A 24,563-nucleotide genomic window follows, 5' to 3' on the forward strand; every position below is an offset into this window, starting at 1 on the left:
CAGGACACCACCATTAGGCCAACATGCTCTTATGCTACTGATGCCATCTTGAAAATGGTCTTACCTCTAATACCAAGGACACACATGCTGGAAAGAAAGTCATGAAGACAAAGTAGTTGGCAAGAACAGACATGCAGCCAAAGCAGCACATGATTTCAAGCTGTCGCACTCCTACATTAAAAAGAGGCAAAAACAGTCTTACATTTTGTGCTTACATCTTACACAATGTGCTTTCTTTATGCTGAAAAGGTATCACAATGGTAGCACAACATTAAGATGACTTTGTACATCATAAAAGGACTGACTGTCCCAGCCCTAGATTGCGAAAAGTGAGCACATTAAGCATTGATGTTGAAATAATTAGGATCTACAAATGCAAGATGAGGACCTACACTGTAAGGTGTACCTTTAAGAATACTACTGTCATCTTATTTAAAGTGTAAATTAGCATTAGTATTTTAAAGCTCTCAATGAAGGACTGGTTCTAAGTTTGCAGGCTTCAGATTGTGACTCCTAATTCATCTGTCTACCAGAAGTTGATTTCAAAGTAAACTTTAATCTGTGATATTTGGGCAGAGGTAGTCAGTCATGTATTTAAGGAGTCAGGAAAAGTATTGATCTGTGGCTACTCTCTTGTAAGCATTGCATATATGAGCAGTTACTGATCTTCCTTCTGAACTTTGCTTTATACTAAAAAAAGTTCTGAAGTGATATTAAATGTTATGAATATTTTCAGAATTAGTCTGCCCCATGAGCATTTCTGTAATTAGAAGAAAACTGAAGTTTTCATTACGTGGTTTTTCCACAGCTATATTTAAATCACACAGAGCTGAAACTTAGAACTACGGGGTTGAGGTGGGCAGGTTTAAATATGCTTTCAAGGTTAAAGATGACAGGTCATGAAGAAGATCTCTGTGTAAGCTCAAAACCTTGTCTCTCTCAGCAACAGAAGTTGGTCCAATAAAAGATATTACCTCACCCTGCTGGTCTCAGGGGGGAAAAAAAGTAGTCTTGTGCACTTTTCTGATGTACAAAAGTAGCCGGAAAGGTTTTTCAAACCCATCCCACCAAAATTGTTTTTACATTAGAAATTCAGGTCCTGTCTAGCCTAGAAGCCTCTGTGAGGGCTGGAGAGCTAATGAAATGATGTCATCAACAATAGTAGGAATGAGACCTGAGAAACTGAGAGGAAGGAATTTTTAGTCTGACTGTTTAAACAATGTTTTTGTTAACAAAGAATCATAGAATTTCAGGGTTGGAAGGGACCTCAGGAGGTCATCTAGTCCAACCCCCTGCTCAAAGCAGGACCAATCCCCAACTAAATCATCCCAGCCAGGGCTTTGTCAAGCCTGATCTTAAAAACCTCGAAGGAAGGAGATTCCACCACCTAAACCAACATAAACCACTAACATTTTGGACAAAAGACATCCAAGTTACAGATTCATAATCTTAACTTCTTTGATTAAGATATGAGAGCTAAAAGTATAAATCCTCTGAAATACCCAGGAAGTTCCACAGCAAAACCATGAAAGACCGTGTGAACACGCCTGATGTTTCTAAAGGTAAACAAGCAGGGAAGAAAGACCTTAAAAATACACACACACACACACACACACACACACAGAGTTTCAGACTCTGTTTATACATCATAAAGAAGCACAAAAGTCTTCAAACCAATAAAAACAGCTGAATTATTTACATCTGAAAAGCTCTTACTTTTTATGATTAGTAGCTACATTTCCTAAAACAAAAATCTACAGCGCCAATGAAGATAAAAATTATAGAAAAGAAAAATGTAAGTAGAAGTTTCTTTGCCTGTTTGCAGTTAAAACAGACTAATAATCCCTAGCATGTAATTCATTTTAGAAACATTAGTTCTTACAACAATATGAAGGAGGCAAGTGATAGTTATTTCATACATCTGTACTGAAAGTGTAATAGATTTAAAAAGTTCCACTATAGTGAGAGATTTCAGTTCATCCCAAAATAGTAAGGGAACAGCGTACAAAATAAGATCCCAACCCTGTAAAGTGATCTGTGCAGGAGACCCTTGACCCATGCAGTGTCCTATAAGAATTCAATGGAAATCTACATTTTCCTTTATGTCATCAGCACCTGCAATATTATTCACATCTGTTTTAAGATAACAAAAAGCAAGTACAGTGGAATCACATCATATGCGCATTTAACTTACGCAAACTCAACTATATGCGCTAGGCAAAAAAAAAAGAAAAACAACAATTTAAATATTGTAGTGCTGGAGATTCCGCCCACCATTCCACTCAATGAGCGTATGCCCCAGAGCGAGCGTGAGATGTGAATCTGCTGTTCCCTCAGTTGGTCTCAGTTCTCACGTGCCTCTCATAGTGTGAGCATTTCGCTGCGCTGAGTGTGATTCTAGTGTTTAAAGATACATACTGTATTTTTTGTACAACATGGCCCCTAAACGCAAGCCAACTACTTCATCTGGTGCTCAACCGAAGAAACAGCGATCTGTTCCAATGCTGGAGGAAAAACTGGCTGTGTTGGACTTATTGAGAGACAGTATGTCAGTCTCCAATGTGGTGCGTAAATATGGCCGCAATGAATCTAGCATCCGTGGCATCAAGTTTCGAGAGAGAGAAACTCGTCAAGCCGTGGCATCAAGTTCTCCAATAACTGCTAAGGGGACGAGCCAGGTGTGTGACAGACTTTAGTGAAGATTGAAAAGGCATTAAACTTATGGCTGGAAGACATGAACCATAAGCGTATGCCTATCGATGGCAACACTTTGCGAGAAAAGGTTCTTAGCCTCTACGTGCTGTTCAAACCTCCTGCCGAAGAGGGACAGCCTTCTGATGAGAAGGAATTCAAAGCTAGCCAAAGTTGGCTTAACAGTTTTAGGAACCGCTTCAACCTCAAAAAACGTGCAGACTACTGGTGAAGCTGCATCTGCCAATGAAGAGGCAGCAAAAGCCTACCCCGAACAATTAAAGAAAATCATAGAAGAAAAGGGCTATCTTCCGGAACAAGTTTTTAATGCTGACGAGACTGGGCTCTTCTGGAAATAAATGCCCAACCGCACTTACACTTTGAAATCAGAAAGACAAGCTCCTGGCTTCAAAGCAGCTAAAGACTGTGTGACTGTGTTGTTTTGTGGCAATGCGGCTGGGCATTTAATAAAGCTGGGCTTGGTCTACAGGGCTGCAAATCCCCATGCCCTAAAAGGCAAAAAAATCTCCTGCCTGTGTTCTGGCAATCAAATAAAAAGGCTTGGGTGATGGCAGCATTATTTCTGGATTGGTTCCACAAGTGTTTCATTCCAGAGGTCAAGTGGTACCTTGAAGAGAAAGGACTTGACTTTAAAGTGTTGCTGATCGTAGACAATGCTCCTGGCCACCCTGCGGCACTCTGGTTTGCGCATAACGATGTTGAAGTCGTCTTTCTCCCCCACAATACCCCCTCCATCCTCCAACCTCTGTTAAGGAAAAGTTAGCACATGTGACTCCATTTTGGTTTGGGGCCCACCATTGTTTAAATGCCAGCACATCATACACCAGGAGGAGTGATCCTTAGATACTGAATCTCTGTGAAAATCCTCCTCCTTGTCTCCAGCCTGCCTTGACTCCCAGTATCTGGTTTTTGTCAGTCTCTAACTCCCTGTCTCTTGGCCTTGATGTGAGGCCTCCCATTCTGATAATAAAAGTTACTGATGCATGGCTTTAGGACCATGCTGTGTAATTAACATACTGGTATAGCACGAGGAATGCACCAAGCAGGGATAGGTGGTAGATAAGACAAGGGTTTGTTTATCGGCTAAGGTTTCCAATGCACGAGGGCAACATGCTTTGCTAAAAAATATATAACCTTTGTATAATCTGTATTCATGGTCCCCCTCTGGCTAGCAGGGGGGCACCACGCTCGAGCGTAATAAACTTAGTGTTTTTTGGGAACTCTGCAGTTGTGGACTTTGTTTCTGTGCCTCAGCCTAGATTCGAACTGTGTGTGTCCTATCAGGTGTAATTCGTAGCATTGGTGTGCGTGTCCTATCAAGTGTAATTCGTAGCATTGGTGTGCGTGTCCTATCAGGTATAATTCGCAGCATTGGTGTGCGTGTCCTATCAGGTATAATTCGCAGCATTTGTGTGTGTGTCCTACCAGGTGTAATTCGTAGCATTTGTGTGCGTGTCCTACAAGGTATAATTCGCAGCAGTTGTATGCGTGTCCTACCAGGTGTAATTCGTAACAGTTTTGGCAACCCAGATGGGACTCTAGGCTCGCCCCAACAAGCAAGACTACACTCCTCCTCTCGGACAGCTCCAGCCGGCACAGGGTGAGTTCACCTTTGAGAACTCCGGGGGGGGGGGGAGGAGTGTGAGCCGTCGCTTAGGCGATAAGGTGGCACATTTTGTGTTCTTTTGGTAGCCCATTATGGGTTCTGGGCAGAGTGTAAGTAAGGGGACCTCTTTGGCTGAAATTCTCGAGAATTGGGGGGAATATTTCTGGCACCCATGGGTTAGGCAGGAAGAAAGCTGTTATTTTATGTAAGGTTGAGTGGCCAACACTAACAACTCAAACATCTGTTGAATGGCCACCGGATGGGTCCTTTGCTGGGGATACATTAACAGTGCTTAGAAGGAGGCTGGAGGACAAAGCTCCAGCCCAGATGAATTATTGGTATGTATGGGACAACTGGGCTTATGTGCATGCGTAAGGACATCCTCTTTCCTCCTCCTTTTCTTATTCATCTCAGGGGTCTCCAGCCCCACTCTGTGCTATGCCTGCTTCTGCCCCTCCTCCGGCTTACCCTCGGCTTTCTGACTTATGCCCATCACCTCGTTGCTTGCCAATTAGCCGTGCTTTCTGTCCAGGTGACAAGCCTCATGTGGGGAGGACTCGGGTAGCCCTTGTAAGTAAAAATATTTAAGAAAAGAGACCAGGAGGGCTGGTGGCTAGTTAAGAAGCCCACCCTCCTTGTTAATTTGGTAGTGAAACAAAGCTGGTGCTCATGGAAGGGACAGTTCAGAGAAAAAAAAACAGGATCGGGCCCAAGCGGGCAGGCAACAGATAGAGAGATTGGAAAACAGGTTGGAAACTTGAAGGTCATAGTGAAAAAAGAGGAGTAAATAATTACAGGAATAGAAAACATAAATCCCGGAATAATACTTGGAATGGTAAAATCTAAGTTAATTGGGTGTCGTTTTGGGAAATAAGCAAGTGATTTAAGAAAGGAAAGTAAAAAGTTAACTCTTTAGTTGCTGGAAAGTATTAAGCAGTTGAACTTTGTGAAATACTGGAAAGAAAAAGAATTCTTGGTTTCTTTGCAGCCATTTTGGAAAAAATGGGCCCTTTTCCAAAGAAATGCAATTATACAGTGCTACTTAATTAGTATCTTATTAGGTTCCAAGAAGCTACAATAGGTGATGTCTTCCTTTTCAGGTCGCTGTGTGTTTGACAGCAGGAATTAAAAGTAAAAGGCAATCAAAAGTCTGGTAAAGTTTATTGTGCCCTTTTTAAAGTAAGAATCTTTAACCTGTGGATCCAAAAGCAAGCCGGAAAGCATTTGTTTTAATGTAAATTACCTACCTGATAAGGTAGAGGCCACTGAAACCTGGGCTGCCTATAAAACAAATACAAGAAAATATGGGTAATTCCTCTGTTTTGCCTGCAATTAACAAAGGTATTTGTATAAAAAGGAAATATTTTAAGCAATGACTGACTGCCCAAAAGGGGTAGATCTGTGTTTTTTTTTTGTCTTTCAGAAAATCAGAAAAAAACTGATGCCAGCTGAAAAGCAATTCAACATCTCATGAATTTACTGGCACAATAGGAATTCTGTTCTGTGTTCTATGTCCTGTCTTGTGGTGTTTGTCTTGTGGCCAGAATTGCTGTGTTTAATTTTTCATAGGACAGTTTAGTTTAAAACTAAATAGAAGGGTTAAATCAAAATGCAGATACTTGTTTTATTCAACTTGGAATACAAAGTGTTTGGATAATATCAAAAAATATGATATACTAAAGTTTAATACATTTGCTTAAGTAAAAAAAAAAAAAAAATTCATTGGCCAGATCTTTTAATTGAAAAAATTGTTGTTAAAATTTGCACACCAACAGTCTTTGAAAGCAAGGACATGAAAGGTTAACCCACTCCCCATATTATACATGAAATCCTTCTGGCTACCTCACATTTCTAGCCAGAGGGCTGGGAAGGGAGGAAAGCTATTGGACACCAGAAGTTGTACCAAGTGGACTCCTCAAAAGTGGGTGTGGTTGTCCTCGCTTGTTGCTCCAAAGCTCTGTAATAAAGTCATTTTCCTAGAAGGGTGTATGTGGCATACATTATACAATAAGACTAAAGTGCTGTATAAGGGCAATGTACATGTGTTCCTTTTTAAACAAAGGTGTATAAGTAAAAAGTGAAAGTTTCCTTTGCAGGTTAATAAAAGCCAAGAAGGGGAAAAAAAATAAAACGGAGGACGAGCTAATTCAACGCTGTAACTGGCAGGCTCAGTCCAAAGATAAGACACTGGCCTGCCCAAGGACACTACTCACAGCTAGGATTTGGCTAACAGCCAAGAAAGAGGGGGGCTTAAATGTGCCCAAGCAGCTGTGAGATCTGCAACACACTGCCAGACATTAATGAAATGTGTTAGGTCTCTGTATTTACAGGTAAAAGAAGTCCTGCTTCAAGAATCCTGAGCAAACCTGCCATTTGTTAAAACCAGGTGACTGGGTCTACATACAGGTCCATCAACAAAAGACTACTCTGGCCCCATGCTGAAAAGGCCCTTATTAAGTCCTGCTAACTACCAACACCGCTGTGAAGTGCCAAGGACTGACTGCCTAGACCCATGCTTCTTACTGCAAAAAGACCCCTCCACCTCGAGGTGACTTCACTTCGACTACTGATCAGCCTGTCCCTCCTTCTGGGTTTTTTTTCTTTCCTCCTTTTGAGCAGCAAAAAAATAACAAGGTGAAGTGCTAGTAACCTCTCCCTTGTCCACTGACAAAGCTAACCTGCATTCAGTATTTGCTAAAAAAAAAACCAAAGCACTACAGGGTGACGTGCTAGTAACCTCTCCCCTGTATAATGCAAAACCATGACTGTTCCAAAAAAAAAAAGAAAAAAGAAACGCCTGCTCTGCTAAAATCACCAAAATCCAAGGATTCCTGACTGCAAAAGACACTGAGAATTGGCCTTGATGGCAAAGACGGAGCATTGTACATTGGCAGGGAGAAAGTTGCAGAATGTATTCTTGGGAATGTGAAGTAAAGTGGTGGGGTGGGTTTATTCCAGAGGCTGGAACCTGTGCTTGTAGGCAAGTATAAATACCAAAAATGCCTTACAGCCACGAACATTACTCCCACCATCTGCCACCACTCCTTTGCAGGTAAAGGTTCCTGGATCCATCATAGCTATGTTAAGTTGGCACTGGGACCCCCACCTGACCCTGACAAGCCATTGGATGAGCCACTTCACGAATGAACACCACGACCAACCCATGGACTAAGCTTTCCAGCTACTGGGACCTTCACAGCCCACCAGGACTTTTTGTGTTCCTGTTTATTGGACTTACATTGGGGGTAGTGTTTTTTGTATAGTACAGGGGAGGATTTCGACTTTGGTATGGTTTGCCTGGGGGGGGTCCGTCCTCTCCCTTTCCAAGTCCAGTACAAGGATGGGAGGGCAATAGCTTCCTGAATTTAACCCATGCTATCAAACAGAGTGTAAATCGAACGCAGTGTTGGATTTGTATTCGTACCCCCACATATTTAGGTCAGGGGGTCCCGTGGTAGGGGTACCTATCCCCCTTAATCGAACACTCCAAGCTAAGCTATGGGTAAACACTACATTTAACTGGAATGTTACAATTCAAATATGGTCTATTGATATGGTGGCCCAGAGTAATTATGCTTTATGTGTGTCATGACGTAAGGGCATAGAAAATACAGTTTTTGTAGGGAATTTTGTGGGGTGCAAGGACACCACCCATCAGCTCTGTGCGGGAGGCCCCTCTACCTACTCCAGAACCCGTGGCCGGTCCCCGAGGGGTCTGGCTGGTATTGGTTATGTAATCACACAGCCTATAAGGTTCTCCCAGCAGGATGGTGTGGTACATGTACCTTAGGGGCTATAGTACCCGCCGTGACAGTACACCAGAACCTGACCCGGGGAGAGATCCGCAATCTAGTTTAGAGGGACCGACGAAGTATTCCTTTAAACCCCCTTTTTTATTGGCCCAAAGGCTTTCACTCCTTTGTGCGCTGGTTTCTGCCATGGTTGGGAGTAAGCGAGCTGAAAAAAGGCTATAGTTAACATTTCAGCTGCTTTGGAACTAATGGCAAATGTTATTGCAGATGCTCTCTCTGCCCTTCAAATTGAAGTCACCCAGCTATCCCAAACTACATTGCAAAACCGCCTAGCCCTGGATTATTTCCTTGCAAATCAGGGCGGGGTTTGTGCTCTGGTCAATTCAAGCTGTTGTGTATTTGTAAATCAGCACCATAGGGTGGAAACTGACATCCACATCCTCAAGCAACAGGCAGCCCTATTCCACCACATCAGCCTCGACACTACCAACCCCGGATTCCAGAAGGTCTGGGACTGGCTCACCTCATGGCTACCGGATGTGGGGACTTGGGGACTGCGTATTTTGTATGTACTTCTTTTTTACTGTTATTGTTTTTGCATTATTTTTTGTATGCCTACAATGCTGCAGTATGTGCTGTCGGCAGTTGCTAACCCTGCAGCGCGGTTACTCAGCCCAAATATAGCTTACTGACGTACAAAAAAAAAAAAGGGGGGAGGACTGTTAAGGAAAAGTTAGCACATGTGACTCCATTTTGGTTTGGGGCCCACCATTGTTTAAATGCCAGCACATCATACACCTGGAGGAGTGATCCTTAGATACTGAATCCCTGTGAAAATCTTCCTCCTTGTCTCCAGCCTGCCTTGACTCCCAGTATCTGGTTTTTGTCAGTCTCTAACTCCCTGTCTCTTGGCCTTGATGTGAGGCCTCCCATTCTGATAATAATAGTTACTGATGCATGGCTTTAGGACCATGCTGTGTAATTAACATACTGGTATAGCACGAGGAATGCACCAAGCAGGGATAGGTGGTAGATAAGACAAAGGTTTGTTTATTGGCTAAGGTTTCTGATGCACGAGGGCAACATGCTTTGCTAAAAAATATATAACCTTTGTATAATCTGTATTCAGGGTCCCCCCTGGCTAGCAGGGGGGCACCACGCTCGAGCGTAATAAACAGTGTTTTTTGGGAACTCTGCAGTTGTGGACTTTGTTTCTGTGCCTCAGCCTAGATTCGAACTGTGCGTGTCCTACCAGGTGTAATTCGCAGCATTGGTGTGCGTGTCCTACAAGGTATAATTCGCAGCATTGGTGTGCGTGTCCTACTAGGTGTAATTCGTAACACCTCTCGAACAAGGCACAATTCGCTGGTTTAAGACCACGTACATGAGGCTTACGTTCTCACAGATACATAGTGCTGTGGATGCTGATCCCAATCTTAATGTGATGGAGTGTTGGAAGTCCTTCTACATTGCATCACATATATTAAACAGGCAATGGATGCAATCAAGCCTGAAACAGTCAATGCACATTGGCGAAATCTATGGAAAGAATGTGTGAATGATTTTAAGGGTTTCCCGACCATTGAGAAAGAAGTGAAATGCATTGTTCAGGTGGCCAGGCAAGTGGGTGGTGATGGCTTCGTCGACATCCTTGAGGAAGAAATTGAAGAATTAATTGAGGGCCATAGAGAAACATTGACTAACGAAGAGTTAGAGGAACTGATAAAATTGTCTACAGAAACGAAGATGACGACGACGAACAGGAAGACCCAGCAAGCTGGAACCTTCAAAAACTTACTGAAGTGTTCCAAGCAGTGAAACACTGGAATGATTTAATTTCTGAATACGATCCCTCTATGGAACAAAGTCTCAAAATCACACGTAGTATTACAGATGATTTGAGACCGTATCAAGAAACGTTTGAGCAGCTCAAGAGACAACAGTGACAGTTGCCGATCACCATGTTTTTCAAGAAAAAACAACCAGCAGCAGATGAGCCTATGCAATCAACTTCTCGAGCTGAACCAGAGCCAACCACTTCACCATTATCATTGTCGTCGTAGACTAGCAAGAATATCCAGGATGAATGGTGAGTGGTTAGGTTTACTGTTTTCCTTTTTTATTCTTTCATTCTTCCATCTCTCTCTTTCTCATGTACACTGGACCCTCGCTAGAACGCTGGACTATGCACAGTACTGCGTTATAGCGGTGGCCGCGTTACCCTGGATCCCAATTTAAATATTTAAATTTGGGATCCATCGCCACAACCATGCTATATGCAAATCCATGCTATAGCGATGCACGCTCTAGTGAGGGTCCGCTGTAATTAAAATACTGTAAAATTATATTTTGCATATGTACTCTTTATTATATACTGTACATGACTGTATATATTAGACATTTATACATATTGCTGTACAGTATACACAAAACCATGTACAGTATACTGTACTTTATGGGCAATTTAAGGGATTTTCAAGGGTAATTTTGACTATATGCGATTTTCGCCTTACGCGCTGACTTTAGAACCTAACCCCCGCGTAAGATGCGACTCCACTGTAAATTCAAAATATAGGCAATGACTATAGCTCCCTAATTGTGCCAAGACACTGAAATACGACCAGTAAGAACATCTATTGTTTGAGGACCTGGAGATAATTGACACCTTACCTGTGAATTCTTTCTTTTTTTATCTTGAGATAACTAGACTCTTGACTACATTACTCACCTGACATAGTACCAACACCAATCACAAGACACTCAACAAGGGCATCAAGTGTAAATGTAGGACCTAGAATTGCCATTCCCCGTGAAATATTTTCTCTTACTTCATCCTAAAAAACACAGGAATTTCCCTCAGTTAAAATAAAGGCAAAATGCAAACAGTGATGTGTTTGCGAAGTTATACTAATAGACAGCTCTCTGACAGAGAATGGGATGAATCACATGAACTTTTGATTCGTGTAGAGGAAGTGAACTGTAGACCATGGTGATTAAGCAAAAAAGTGGGGTTCAGATAAAATGTGAAAAAAGCAGGCACAACAGGTCAAGCAGACTTGTTGTCCTTAACATTTCTCACCCAACCCCTCACAACACGATAAAAGAGCCAATAGGCCCAAGGTAGGAATATGAGCTCCCATCTTTTCTTCATAAAAAAGAGCTGCAATCATGATTAATAAAGAGGATTAAAAAGGTTTAACACCTTGATTATATAAATGCATATTGTATGTGAATCTATGGCTTAATACAGACATGTGGGTTCATTTCTCAAATTCTCCTAAGGCTGATTTTGTTCTTTACTTTAATCATTTAATTAATCCAAGATGTTAACCTTTGATAATAATTTGTATTGTTTCACCATTTATGTACTGACTGTACAGCTCTCCATCCTTAGCTGGCAGTTATTCTAAATTTCTTACATTAATTGAGATAGACCTTTGGTAATATTTATTAAAGAGACTAAGACACAAAGTTTTGTTAAGATAAAAATCAGTGAACACTTAAAGTCTATACATGAGTCTACTTGAGTTCTGATCCTTTTAAAGTAGTTTAGTAGTTTTTTAATAGTTTAATGGTTGTGCGTTCTATACTGAAACCTAGAATATTCCAGATCAAAGGCTATGTCACTAACACATCTTTCCTGTTTGTCTTATTACCTGTATAATCAACTTTTAAAAAAGCCACTCATGTCTTCAATAATAAAAAGACAATTCCACTGGGGTATGTTTGTATGCAGATATATCCCCATTATGAAAAAATAATAATTCTTCCACTCAGGACATTAAAAAAAAAAAAAAAAAAAACTATAGTATACCCTTGCTATAATGCCCTACACAATAACAAACCTTGGGCTATAGGGAACCCAGTCCCTGAATCCCACCTGGAGCCTATGGGGCTGATGGCTCCCTTGGCCCCACCTGGAGCTCAGTGCCCCACCATCGCCCTGGGGGCCGGAGGAGCTGTCACCTCCCCAACCACATGGGGCCAAAAGAACTCTCAGCTCCCACTGCCAGGCTAGAGGTGTCAGCTGCCCCCTCCCCCCAGCAGGGCTCTTTCACTATAACGATCCCCTGGCTGTAACGAACAAATGGATCCCCAGGGGTTCATTATAGTGAGCATACTGTAGTGAGGGACAAATAGGAGTCTTCCTTCCTCCACAAGAATTAAATCTAGATTCTTAGATTTAAAAAATCTCAATATCCAAAAGCCTGAACCTTATTAAAATGCTGTATCATTTACAGGGCTAATGCAGGTTGTAAAAACTAGTGTTGAGGGATTTAATTAGCTGTTCGACAGAGCTAAACAGATTTACTGTCATGGAATCAGCATCACAACAGTAGTCTCAGACCTGGTATGGAATAAGATGAAAGTCTGAAGAAATAGAGCAGAGAACTGGCAACTGAAAATCACTAACATGCCTGAGAGAACTAAGGATTTACTAATTTTTTATTTTTTAAACGTGTAAACTGTTACACTAAAAACTCCAGAAATCTATTCTGCACTAATTTCACATAGGACACTCCAAGTAGTGAGAAATCCTTGTGGAACTTAGGCCATCTACTGTACTCATAATTAGTATTATATCCTGTTTAGCTGTTTATGGTGCTGGATGGCCATTCTTATGTTTTCGTATCTTCGAAAAAAGCAAAGATTCTTGACACAGTTCAAATCCAGGAGATGGGAGAGGACGCTGATTTGGACTTGCATAAATATTAGATATGGAGTCCACAACAGATGCCTCACAGTGCCTGGGTGCTAACAAAAATCCACTTCATGCTCTGCAATACCAATGAACATTTTACACTTTATTTTGTTAAGTTTGTTCAGGTTACTGTACTTGTGTACTTCCATTCTTTTTATTATTTTAATCTTACTTACAAATTTTCTGCATACTTTTTATTATATTCTTTAGACCACTACATTTTTCCTTTAGTTGGTGACAGTTTACAATCTTAACTTAATTCTAATGATGTTTTTGTCTGGGAACTGTAGACTCACTAAACAGCATTGCTAATATTGTTTCCACTACAGTCACAGGGCCTGATCCTGTAAGTATACTGATGCACATGAGCAACTTTATTCACCTGACTAATTCAATTGACCTCAATAAAACTATTCACTTGAGTGTTTGTAGGATTATGTAGAAACACTTGACATAGCATTAGTATGTATGTATATATGTCTCATGAGGCATTAATATTCAGATGTTAAATTCAATAGCTACATCATAAAAAGCAAGGCTGACCTGTGAGTTGGAACTGAGTGCAAATTTGGCTAATGCACTGGCTCTAGAAAGGTCAATCAGAAGCAGGAAAAATGGTAAAGCTTCACTGAAACAAGAGACATAGAGGAATACATTAATGATCCAATAACATTAGGTTTAAAAAAACCAAACTTGTGCATTATACAAAATGGAAAAATCAAACTTTTTCTGAAGCAGTAGCTAATCATGTTAATCTATCAATTACAGAGCTTTACATAATTTAGACCAGAATGAGCCATGCTTTATATTAGAATTAAAACATGATTTAACATAAGCACAAGGATTTCAAGCTATTTAAATTTTTAAAAACCTGAAAATATGCAATACTTACTTCAAACCTGTCAGTTCTTTATCTAGGAAATGAATCACCACTGTACTGAAAACAAAACTTGAGAAGATTGTGAAGAGGCCAGCAATACCTTAAAAAAAATGGTAAGAGTTGCACTTTTAGATCATTCCAGACTAAAATAAGAAGGCCCCTAAACCCAAACATTTTACAAACTAACTTTCTCCTTCTTCCAAAGGACCTTTTTCACATGATTTTACACTCCATTCTTCTCGTTTGCAGCAATAAACAAGTATCTCCGACTTAAGTATTTAACTGCTACGCTAGCTGAGAGAGACTTTTCAATATTGTGCTCCAATTTAATCTCAGTTTGGGAGGGATGGGTTTAGTTCAGATTATATATTTTATTAGAGAGTCCAGAAATCCTGCTTAAATTCAATGGCTGAATATGATGAAGAGAGAGGACATTTCCAACCCTATCATTTATGAATGATCATGGTAAAATATCTATTTTTCTGTTATTAGAGAGCAAGCCCCAGGAAGCATGACAAATGCATGTTTATTATGCATAGGTAAAATACAGAATTAAAATGGTTAATGAAGATGTTTAGCTTTGCTTCAGCTTTTCATACTGTATTTTCTTAGGCTAAGTTTTCACTGTTAATACTCTGGGTTTGTCTTTTCTAAAAGATGTTTCAAGTTCTAGGATTTAGCCCTGGACCACATTTTAATCTAATTTCTGATTTCCACTATTCCTCAATCATTGAAATAATGTTTGAAGATAATTGTGAAATTGCAAGTTTAAATTCCTTCTGAATTAATACATAAGCCAAAAGAGCTTTAAAATACAGATTTAAATTGTTAACCATCATTTCCGGATTGAATTAAATATAGCTTGTTTTTAATTAACTAATTACAGAGTTAAGAAAATACCAAGGGGATAAACATATAAACAAAATCCAGTTTGAAAACTCGTATGGTTGTATGCTGAGGGGAGAAAAGGCAATGGATGGGGGCTGGGGGCTGGAGTTCAGTCTAAGGGAAATGTATTTAACTTTGGTTAGTTTTGGTACACACTAGTCTTTTTGGCCCTTTAATAAGAACATTTGAAAAAACATGCTCTTTGGAGAAGTTCCTCCTCTTTTCTTCGCAAATTTCAATTATTTTTTGTCAATCTATGTGAAAATCACAAGCACGTGCAAAGTTCTGATGAACTGGGATTTAAATGTGAATACTCTTTTTTTAAAAAAAATTGTAAGATTCCCCAAAGAGAATCACAGTTTATGGCACTTCAAAAGTGTGATTAGTACTGCATTTTAACAAAATTAAAGATCCTGAGGAATCCAAGCCACAAATCTCCTGGTTACTCACTGGAAAAAGGCACCTCATGAGAAATCTGAGAGGATGATCTCACAGAAGTTATTTCAAGTTTTGTTAATACACACTTCAATAATTACATTTTTTTAAAACAACAGTTATATACTCGCACCTCACTTCTGTCTTTCCAAACCTATGAGACAGTCAAAATTTTAATAAAGAATCATTTCACTTTTAAGCAGTACTGAAATGTTCATCTTGCTACCTGTTAGAGGGGCAGATTGATTCCATTATATATGTGACCATTTATATTCTAACATTCACTAACACTTTTCTCCAACTAAGAAACTAAGGTAACAAATAATAAATACAAAATAAGATACTCTACCCAAAATATATTTTGATCCAAGCTGCCTTAGATTCTGAAACTGGAAGTATATGTAAAGGATTGCTATACAGCGCGTGATTGTCAGGATTATGATGTCGCTGCTCAGAACATCCTGTTTGAAATAAAGATGGCTTTAGTTGGCTCTTATATTAAAAACCAATGAATTTTTAACAATTAAAAGTACCATACATTTAAATTATTGAAGCTGTAAAATAAAAATGTGTAATTATTTTCTGAAAAATAAGTGACCATACTATATCACATTTTAAAATCTTTAAATATTGCAAAAAATGTAAGTGTTAACGCCAAGAATTCCTAGTTCACCAAGTGTCTTATGATTAAGAGTTCAATTTAATAAAGACCTACTGTGTCACACTGTCTACTAATTGCTTATAGCTATACACATCCAAAATGGGGAAATTATGCAGACATTCCTTTCCATGGTGGCTAGCACGAGGAGAATTACTTCATTTCTAAAATTTTAGGCCATTTCCCTCCCTCTGCCCTTATTCTATGAGAAAAATCAGCATTTTAAGAGTAGTTTCAGGGTTACGTAGTAGATTAACTGTTTCAAAATAAATTTAACTTCTTACTTCTTCAAGTTTTGGGCATTCATAATTCCAGCCACAGATCTTATCATTGCCAGTGAACATCTTCATGGACATCATACAGATGGTGAGAGTCACAGTCCCAACAATGACTTCCCATGGATGAGAGGCTACAAAAAGGCCATGCATTCGAAAGAGTCTCGACAGCATTTTCAAGTTTGTTTTTCTACACCTAGAACATGCAACAAAAGAAAATTTAGTGTAATTAAGTGAAACACTTCAAAAAGTGGAAAAAGAATGAGCATTGTATAATTTCCTCTAAGCTACTACTTCTCATCAAGTCTGTGTGTTTTAAGACATTACAGAATCCATCTCCAAATATGTATTTGCCTCTCCTGTTCTGAAAAAAATCTTCTAATCTATCTGCTTCTCCAGATTCCTCAAAACCTGAAAAAAGTCATCTTCCCACCTCGCCAGCAAGCACTCCATTGCCTTTTTTTTCCTCAGAGATCTACTCAAAGCCCCCAGATTTCTTCTTTTCCAATCTTACTTTTGTACTCTTCCATCCACTGAAACCCATTTACAAATTTTACCAACCTCTGGCCAGTTCTACTCTATCCTTGTTCTGTTTGACCTGACCTCTGACCTTGTTAACTGCTTCATTCTCCACATACTCTCCTCAATGGCCTTCAGTGACTTTGAACTCTCCAGACGGTGCCTATATTTTAGGTTTTTTGCTAGTAATGGTTGGAGTTGGTGTTAAAAACACTGGTGTTTGAGCTATACTACATCATCTAACCCTGTGTAATAAATGCTGTGATCAAAATGCAACCTGCCATTCCATGTTAGCACTGCCACTAGTGGTACTGTAGCAGTGGGAGATTTTCACAAAAAGCTCAGCGTAGATGAGGCCTCGGATTCTTATTTCAATGACCTCTCTTTCAATATTTCTTGGGGGGAACTACATCTTCTCTTAAAACCTCAACTTTTTCTTTTATCTATTATCTTTTATATTATCTTTATTATCAATTATCTTTATACTCATCACTACTAAATCTACCTCTCTATCCTGATTTTTCACCCTCTCTCCATTTCTGCATCTCCATCAGCAGCTCAAACATCTCCTGGACACCTTATAGACACCTCAAATCTGAGGATAACTTTCCTCCTCACCCTCCTCCTCTGGCTCACTTCTCTACCAATGTTGACAACTCGCACCATCCTCCACAGCACTCAATTGAAGCCATTTTGACTTTTCTTTCTTTCTTTCTTCCTCTGTATTCAGGCCCTTACCAAATAGTGCACCTTCCTTCACTATAAATCCCACTAAAAATTGATCCCTTTCTTTTAATTCCTTCTGTTAATCCTTAATCGTTTTCATCTCAACTATACTAATTCCCCCTCCAGCCTACCTGCCTCTCACCTTGCCTATCACTTCAAACCATCCAAATTGCTGCTGTGAAGGTTATTTTCCTCTCATACTACTCTGACTCTTGTTTTCGCCACATCTCTCAATATCCATTACTAGCTTCCAAACCAAATTCAAGGCACTATTTCTTCTTTCATCTAAAAATATTAATCCCCTTCCACAACCAATATTCTGCTCAAGCTATTCCAGTATCCTTTACCTCTTTCACAATCTTATTTTTCAGTGCTGCCTTTCATCATCCCATTATTCTTTTAACACTCCTAGTTAACATTCACCAAGAGGCCCACCTATCCTGTAAATCCTTCCACTATGAAAACCACACGCCATCTTCTTTGCTGTTTCTTGTACTTTTGGATTCTAAGCTCTTCAGGGATGTTTACCCCCTGTTTAAGGTTACATAGTTAGAACTAGAATTTCATTGCATCTTAGGGCTGTTACTGTGACAAGTACTACTGGAGTTTGTGGCTTATTTTTCCATGACATTAAGTCAATTTATTTTAAATATCTAAGATTAATTTTTTTAAAATACTTGAAACCTTAAAGTTAATCAGTACTTAGATTCTAAGATCACTAGGCCAGGGGACATCTTTTCATTATGTGACTCTGGGGACCCAACTGCGGACTGGGGCCTCTAAGCATTTCCATAACACAAATGATTTAAAAAAAACCACATTAACAGAAATTAGAAGTAGCAACTGTCCCCCTTCAGGGAAGTGATATGCCTTCTTCTCAAAACACATCTTCTCAAGACACCAAAAATGCTGCAGTCACTCAACAGGGAGGCATAAACCAGCCTGCAAAAATGCTTATCTACAGGCTGAAGAGGTGAGGTCCTCAGCAGCTGGCAGAGTCTTTTTCTGTCCAAGTGCACCACCTTAATCACAGGGGTGGGTTCTAGCACCACAATATTTTTCTTCATCCTCCTGCAGAGACAGAGGACTTTGCAGCATTTCCTGTGAGTTAAGGATTATTAATTATGCATGAGCTCTGCTCGTATTTATATATCTACATTTATATATCCACGAATTCTTGGGGGGGGGGGGCAGCAAACGTGGACAAGGAGCCTGTCCCTTCCTGTTGCTTCTCTCTTCCATTTCCCTTCAACTGAACACTTGCTGGCCTTTATAATCATTTAGGGTGTGATCCACAAAGGAATATAGGCATTCCAATGCTGAGCATCATGGCGCCTAATATTTAGGAGCCTAGAAAATCATAGGAACAACACTGAGATCCAAAAAGCCACTTTAGGCACATAGGCTCCCTATACAATGAAAGGGGAGAGAGAGATGTCTTAAAATACAATCCAAAAAAGCCACAAGCAAGGCAAAGAGCCGCCTAAGCTAGCCAAAAGCAAGAGGGGTGCTAAGCCCCGGCCCTCTCTCACAGATAGGTGTCTAAGTCTGGGCTGTAGAGAGAAGCCCATCTCTGCTTAGCAATCCACCCACAGGCACATCTTTGCTGGAGTCAGGTGCCTAAGGCATTTCTTGCAGGAATGAGTTAGGTACCTGACTCACACCATGCAAAACAGCTAGAGGAGGTGGTGGCGCCTGTCCTCACCCCCGACCTTCAGCATGTAGCATTTAGGCTAGTGGTTAAAGCATTTGCCTGAGATGTGGGTGACCCAGATTCAATTTTCCCTCTCTAATAATGAGGGAAAAACAATTTGAACAGGTGTCTTCCCACCTCTCAGGAGAGTACTCTAACCACTGAGCTGTGAGCTTTCCAATGTGGAGCTCCTTCAGTCCCTCCTGTTGAAGTTGTTCCACTGTGGCTAAATAATGAAAGAGTGCTTGGAGCAGGAGGACTGGAGCCAGGGTCTTCCATCTCTAAGAAGTGTGCCCTAACCACCCGACTAGAGTCATTCTCTCTCTGGTGCAATTGTTTATATATTTATCCAAATGGAACAGCTTCAACAGGAATGAGGGAACCTACTGGACTGGGTACCCATCATTTGATCTTTGCAATCTGGCTATGTTTCAGATTGCATTTTCTGGTTAAGAGTACTTCTTCCCAACCCCCAATTACCTTCTAGGTTTTGGGGAGGCTACCATAGGATATTTTTTGTTTGTATTAGTTGGATTGTATTTTTAATATACGGCAAAGGCACCTAGAATCTTTCGTATTTTGCACAGGTGCTCTTTAATATCTTGTATAAATTTAAATAATAACTGATACTTTATTGTTTGTAGAGTATTGCACTTGGTCACTACTTCATAGATTGATGAGTAGCAGACTGTTCCCCATCATTTCAAGAAAATCAAGCTTCTACAATAATCCAATAAATAATTTTCTAATTCTGGAAAACTATAGGTCTGAAGCTGGTTTAAATCAAATACGTTTAATGATTCTGTAGAGACTACTGATGAGATTTGAAATATTTGTAGACATGTTTTTGCAATTCTAGTTTTCAAAAGGTGGGATTCAAAACCATGTATTTGTTGGCTTAATTGTTTGTCAGGAAGCCTTGACTGTGTTGAAAATAATAAAGTTGGCTATGGGTGAATAGGGCAGGCAAGAAGGTGATAGATTTCTAAGGTTTCTATTTTTCAACACCATCTAAAAATGTAGCAGAAACCAAGAAAACACAAAGTGAAATTTATAGTAAACATTAGTGTATCTTCTTATTTTTAAAATCACGTCTTGCTAATTTCAAGCCACAAATCAGTGTAACTATGCAAATTTCTTAAAGCAAATTAATGTAATTCAATATCTTGACACCATCTAAAATGTCAATTATTTTAAATAAAGATAAAACAAGTAGCATATTTTTATGAATGCTGCTGCATTCAGCCATGTTAGAACTCCATTAGCTAACAACGCTATGACAAGATGTCTTTAGGTTAGGAACAGGAGCCCATCACTGGCTGATGCAATCATTTGTATGCAGGATTGGCAATGAGGCACCTTGTGTTTATTATCAATAATTAATTGTACAATAGTAACAAATACTAGATATTTTGCATGATTTAGTTTCCGAGTCAAATAAATCATTTCATTTTTTTTCTTAACAGATTTTAGTGAGATCACTTACATTTGATAACACAAACACTTGTTCAGGCTTTGCTCTTAAGTGTCTGAAATAGCATCTGAAGTGAAATTTAATTTGGAAAACCTTACATTAATGTCACTTTATTTGCTCAGAACAGTAGAAGTGCTTTAAAGTGTTGATGGGAATGAGGTTCAGGAATGTTGCTAGCCTTGATTACTTTGGAGAACAGATGTGAAATCTTGACTGGTAAAGTAACTAAGAATTTTGCCATTGATTTCAGTGATGCAAGAATTCCACCCCAGCAGCCTGGAGATCAGAACATTCTGCAACATTTTTACTACTTAACAGAAAAAATTATAATACCATTAAATTATTCTGGCCATTTCAAACTCATTATTTGTTACCATTAAGATGTTCCTATGTTTATTTTGAATTTTTAATTACAAATACATCTTGCTTGTTATAAGGGAAGCTATTCAACTATTGCAAACACTTTATAGAATTGCATAATAAGAATATTGCTTTACAATGTAGTACAGACACTCATATGAACAGAAAGGTGGAAACTATGAGACGATGAAGTAGAACAAAATAAAAAATAGCAGTAAAAATGTAAGGAAATGTTCTGTTAGCAAACAGAATGACGCATTAATGGTGAGGAATGTTTTCCTTTTACAAAAGCCTTGTTGACTCTTCCCCAGAAAAATTTTACTGTAGTTTCCACCAATTTGCCTGGTACTAAAGTTAAGCTTACCGGCTTGTAATTGCCAGGATTGCCTCTGGACCTTTTTTAAAAATCGGAGTTACATTAGCTATCCTCCAGTCATCCGGTACAGAGGCTGATTTAAGTGATAGGTTTCATACCACAGTTAGTATTTCTGCAATTTCATAGTTGAGTTCCTTCAGTACTTTTGGGTGAATACCATCTGATTCTGGTGACTTATTACTATTTATCAATTTGTTCCAAAACCTCCTCAATTGATACTTCAATCTGGAACAGTTCTTCAGATTTGACATTTAAAAAGAATAGCTCATGAGGTAGGAATCTCCCCCACACCCTCTGAAGTAAAGACCAATGCAAAGAATTCATTTTGCTTCTCTGCAACAGCCTTTTCTTCCTGGAGTGCTCCTTTAGCACCTCAGTCAAGTCGTCCCTGCCTGTTTCGCAGGCTTCCTGCTTCTGAAGTACTTAAATTTGTTGCTGTTAGTTTTTGTGTCTCATGATAGTTGCTCTTCAAATTCTTTTTTGGCTTGTTTAACTATACTTTTATACTTGGCTTGCCAAGAGTTTATGTTCCTTTCTCAGTACGATTCGACCTCCAATTTGTATAGGTTACTTTGCCTCTAACCACCTCTTTTACTTATTTACCCCTGGTGGCATTTTTTGGCCCTCTATTTTTTTTTCTTTTTTCTTTCTGGGGTACACATTTAATTTGAGCCTCTACTATGGTGTTTTCAAAAAGTTTCCAAACAGCTTGCAGGCATTTCACTCGAGACTTTTCCTTTTATTTTCCATTTAATTAGCCTTCTCATTTCTGTGTAGCTTCTCTTTTGAAAGTTAAATGCTACTGTAGTGGGCTTCTTTGGTATCTCCTCTCCTCGAGTAATATTAAATTTAATTACACTTTGGTCACTATTACCAACTGGTTTACCCACATTCACCTCCTTTTTTAAGCGCCATCCTGGGGCCTGCATATAAGATGAACACACTGTGTCTGATACAGTTTCTGAGTGGAAGGCCTCCTACCTTTCAGGAATGATGTAAACAGTAGAGTTGCAACACCATCTAATTCATGCTCTTCCAAAAATGCAACTGGAGCCAACTGTCCCAAACCACAAAAAGTGCTAGGCAGTTGTTGTGGCATTCCAAGGATATAATTTTCTATTAATCCCACTGTTCTGACATTCAGCAATATGATCTGGTTAGCTTTAAAACTGTCATACTCTGAGTTATCTCACAAGCCGCAGGGCAACTCTCTGCAGTGCTCTGTCTCTTGCTATTTGACTTGGGAGGCACTAGCTTTATTATGAGAAAGCCTGTGGTACAACTAGGGTGACTAGATAGCAAGTGTAAAAAATCAGAACGGGGGTAGGAGATAATAGGTGCCTATATAAGAAAAAGCCCCCAAAATCGGGACTGTCTCTATCAAATCAGGACATCTGGTCACCCGAGGTACAACTCATTGAGTTACAGAGACAAGTTCCCAAGGAAATCCTGACCAGTCCTTCTTAGTTAAAAAGATGGGTGACCACAGTATGGATGTGTTCAGCGTGGGTCCCCACCACCAGTAAAAAAAAAATATCACCGAGTTTCAGGAGCAGCCCATCAATTTTAAAAAAACGAGGCGTACTTGTGGCACCTTAGAGACTAACAAATTTATTTGGGCATAAGCTTTTGTGAGCTACAGCTCACTTCATCGGAAGCCACAAGTATTCCTTTTCTTTTTTCATCAATTTTAAGTATGCAAAAATTCCTTGTAGCCAGCCATACCCATTAAACGGGCACAATGCAGAGAAACATTATTTGATGTGTTGGAAATTAATACAGATGCAGGGGTGGAGCTTCCTCACAGTACCACCACCTCAGTATACAAAAGTGTTATTTATCTTACTGCAGAAATCTACAGCCGGGAAAGCAGGTGCCGCCCAATGGCTCCCCCTTAGCTCCGTGCGCTGCATTTCTGGATCACAATATGCGCTCCCGGGAGTGGGTCCCTCGGGGTAAGCCATGGGAACCCGGGCTGGGGCGGAGTCACACAGGGGCTCGCTGTACAGTCAGCGGGGGTGATGCCTCAATTCCCCTGGGCACCCGGGGCAGGCGCGTGCCAGCGATACGATTTCCCCACTTCCCCACCTCCCCCCGCAAAAAACGCAACAAGCGACGTGACTGCTCCGGGTTTGGGAGCTGGCCCGAGCCCGAGCCCGAGCCCGCGCCGCGCCGGCAGGGGCCGGTGTGCCAGCGGCACGTTATGGCCTCTCTCCCCCGTGCCCCACAGCCCGGGACACCTCTCTCCGCCCGGCTGCTTAGAACGATCGCGCCTCAGAGGCTCCGGCGGGACCATCCCTGCGGCGCTGCCCAGGGCACTGCAGCGCGCCGGAGGGCGGGGCGGGCACGTCGGGGGAGCGAGCAGCTGCAGCCCACGGGTGCTTCCCCCATTATCCAGCCGCCCCAGACTCCGGGGGGGACCAAACACTAGCGGGGACAGGACCCACTCACCGCAGCCGGTCTTTCAGGACCTCTAAGTCAAGCCCCGACGGCCGCGGTCCCCCGGCGCGGAAGGGCCAGTGTCGTAAAAAGGCCAGTCCTCACCCCGCCTGATGGAAATTCTGACCCGTCTCCCCGCTCACCGCCCCGCAAGCCCCCGCGATCGCTGGACGTGCCTGCTGACGCTCGCACCTGCAGCTGCTGCCCTCCTCTTTCGTCTCGCGCGGCGCGCCGCAGCAGACTGAGAAAGCCGCGCGCGCAGCGACAAGGACAACCCCAGCGCGCGACACCCTGGCCGCCGCCATCGCCCGATCGCACAACCAATGGCGGGCGCCCGACACGACGCGTCACTAGCCCGTTGCCTTAGCAACCGGCCAGAGAAGCTGCCCAACGCGAGACGGATCAGGAGGGGAGAACGCGCCATCTCGCCACGGGCGGACGGCCAATGGGCCGTTGTGCTGCCTCTTAAGTACTCTCTCATTGGTCGGCAGATTGGGTTTATTTGCATATGGCCATCTAGAGAGCGACTGCGGCGGGCTGTCCAGACCGGTAGAGCTCTCACCGTGGCGCAGGGAGGCGGGGCTATCTCCCTCCTGCTGTGGGGAGAGCGGAGGGCGGGGCCCTACTCCGATTTCTTCCCCACCTGGGTCCCGCTTCCCCCGGCCTGAATGACGGCCCCTCGGCGCGCACCTGCCCGGGCACCGCTGCCCTGTGCCAGGCTGAGCCACTCCTGCCAGCGCCGCCGTGCTGGGGGCGTGGTGCCGGAGCTGTCTGGCCCGGCCTCCTCCCGGCGTGTACCAGCGGCTGTCGGGGCAAACTCCCGCAGGGCTACGCGGCCCCGGGTCCGCACCGACGTTGCATCAACCCCTCAGGCCGCCGGTCCCGAGGTGACCTGGCCTCGGGGTTCTGCTTCGCGGGCGCCTGCCGGTCGCCTCGCGGTCCCAGGTCGCTGTGCCGCCCCTCGAGCGCCAGGCGTGGCCTGGCATCCCGGGCGTCTGCCGCACGAGCTAATGCCCGCTTCCTCCACTGAGCTGTGCGCTTTCCGCTCTCCCCCAGGGGAGCCAGTGC

The 24,563-nt window shown here is 41.6% G+C and overlaps 1 protein-coding gene across 5 annotated transcripts in view; it reads right to left on the reverse strand.

Annotated features, from left to right (window-relative positions):
- The window catches only part of HMGCR (3-hydroxy-3-methylglutaryl-CoA reductase), a 38,959-nt gene extending 15,143 nt beyond the window's left edge, over positions 1 to 23,816 (reverse strand). For 2 of the 5 annotated variants that reach the window (XM_077817053.1, XM_077817050.1), the window contains exons 1-7: positions 23,508 to 23,590; positions 15,918 to 16,104; positions 15,325 to 15,436; positions 13,665 to 13,752; positions 13,316 to 13,400; positions 10,799 to 10,904; positions 65 to 171 (exon numbers count right to left, since the gene is read on the reverse strand). In XM_077817053.1, coding sequence (XP_077673179.1) covers positions 65 to 171; positions 10,799 to 10,904; positions 13,316 to 13,400; positions 13,665 to 13,752; positions 15,325 to 15,436; positions 15,918 to 16,082 — 663 coding nt within the window. In that variant the 5' untranslated portion in view covers positions 16,083 to 16,104; positions 23,508 to 23,590. Of the gene's footprint in view, positions 1 to 64; positions 172 to 5,565; positions 5,600 to 10,798; positions 10,905 to 13,315; positions 13,401 to 13,664; positions 13,753 to 15,324; positions 15,437 to 15,917; positions 16,105 to 23,507; positions 23,591 to 23,671 lie in introns of those variants that run through there. The other 3 variants (XM_077817049.1, XM_077817051.1, XM_077817052.1) reach the window with 3 other exon arrangements.
- Positions 23,817 to 24,563: the final 747 nt, after the last annotated feature.

This window comes from Eretmochelys imbricata, chromosome 5 (assembly GCF_965152235.1).
Source record: "Eretmochelys imbricata isolate rEreImb1 chromosome 5, rEreImb1.hap1, whole genome shotgun sequence".
NCBI classification, from domain to species: domain Eukaryota; kingdom Metazoa; phylum Chordata; order Testudines; family Cheloniidae; genus Eretmochelys; species Eretmochelys imbricata.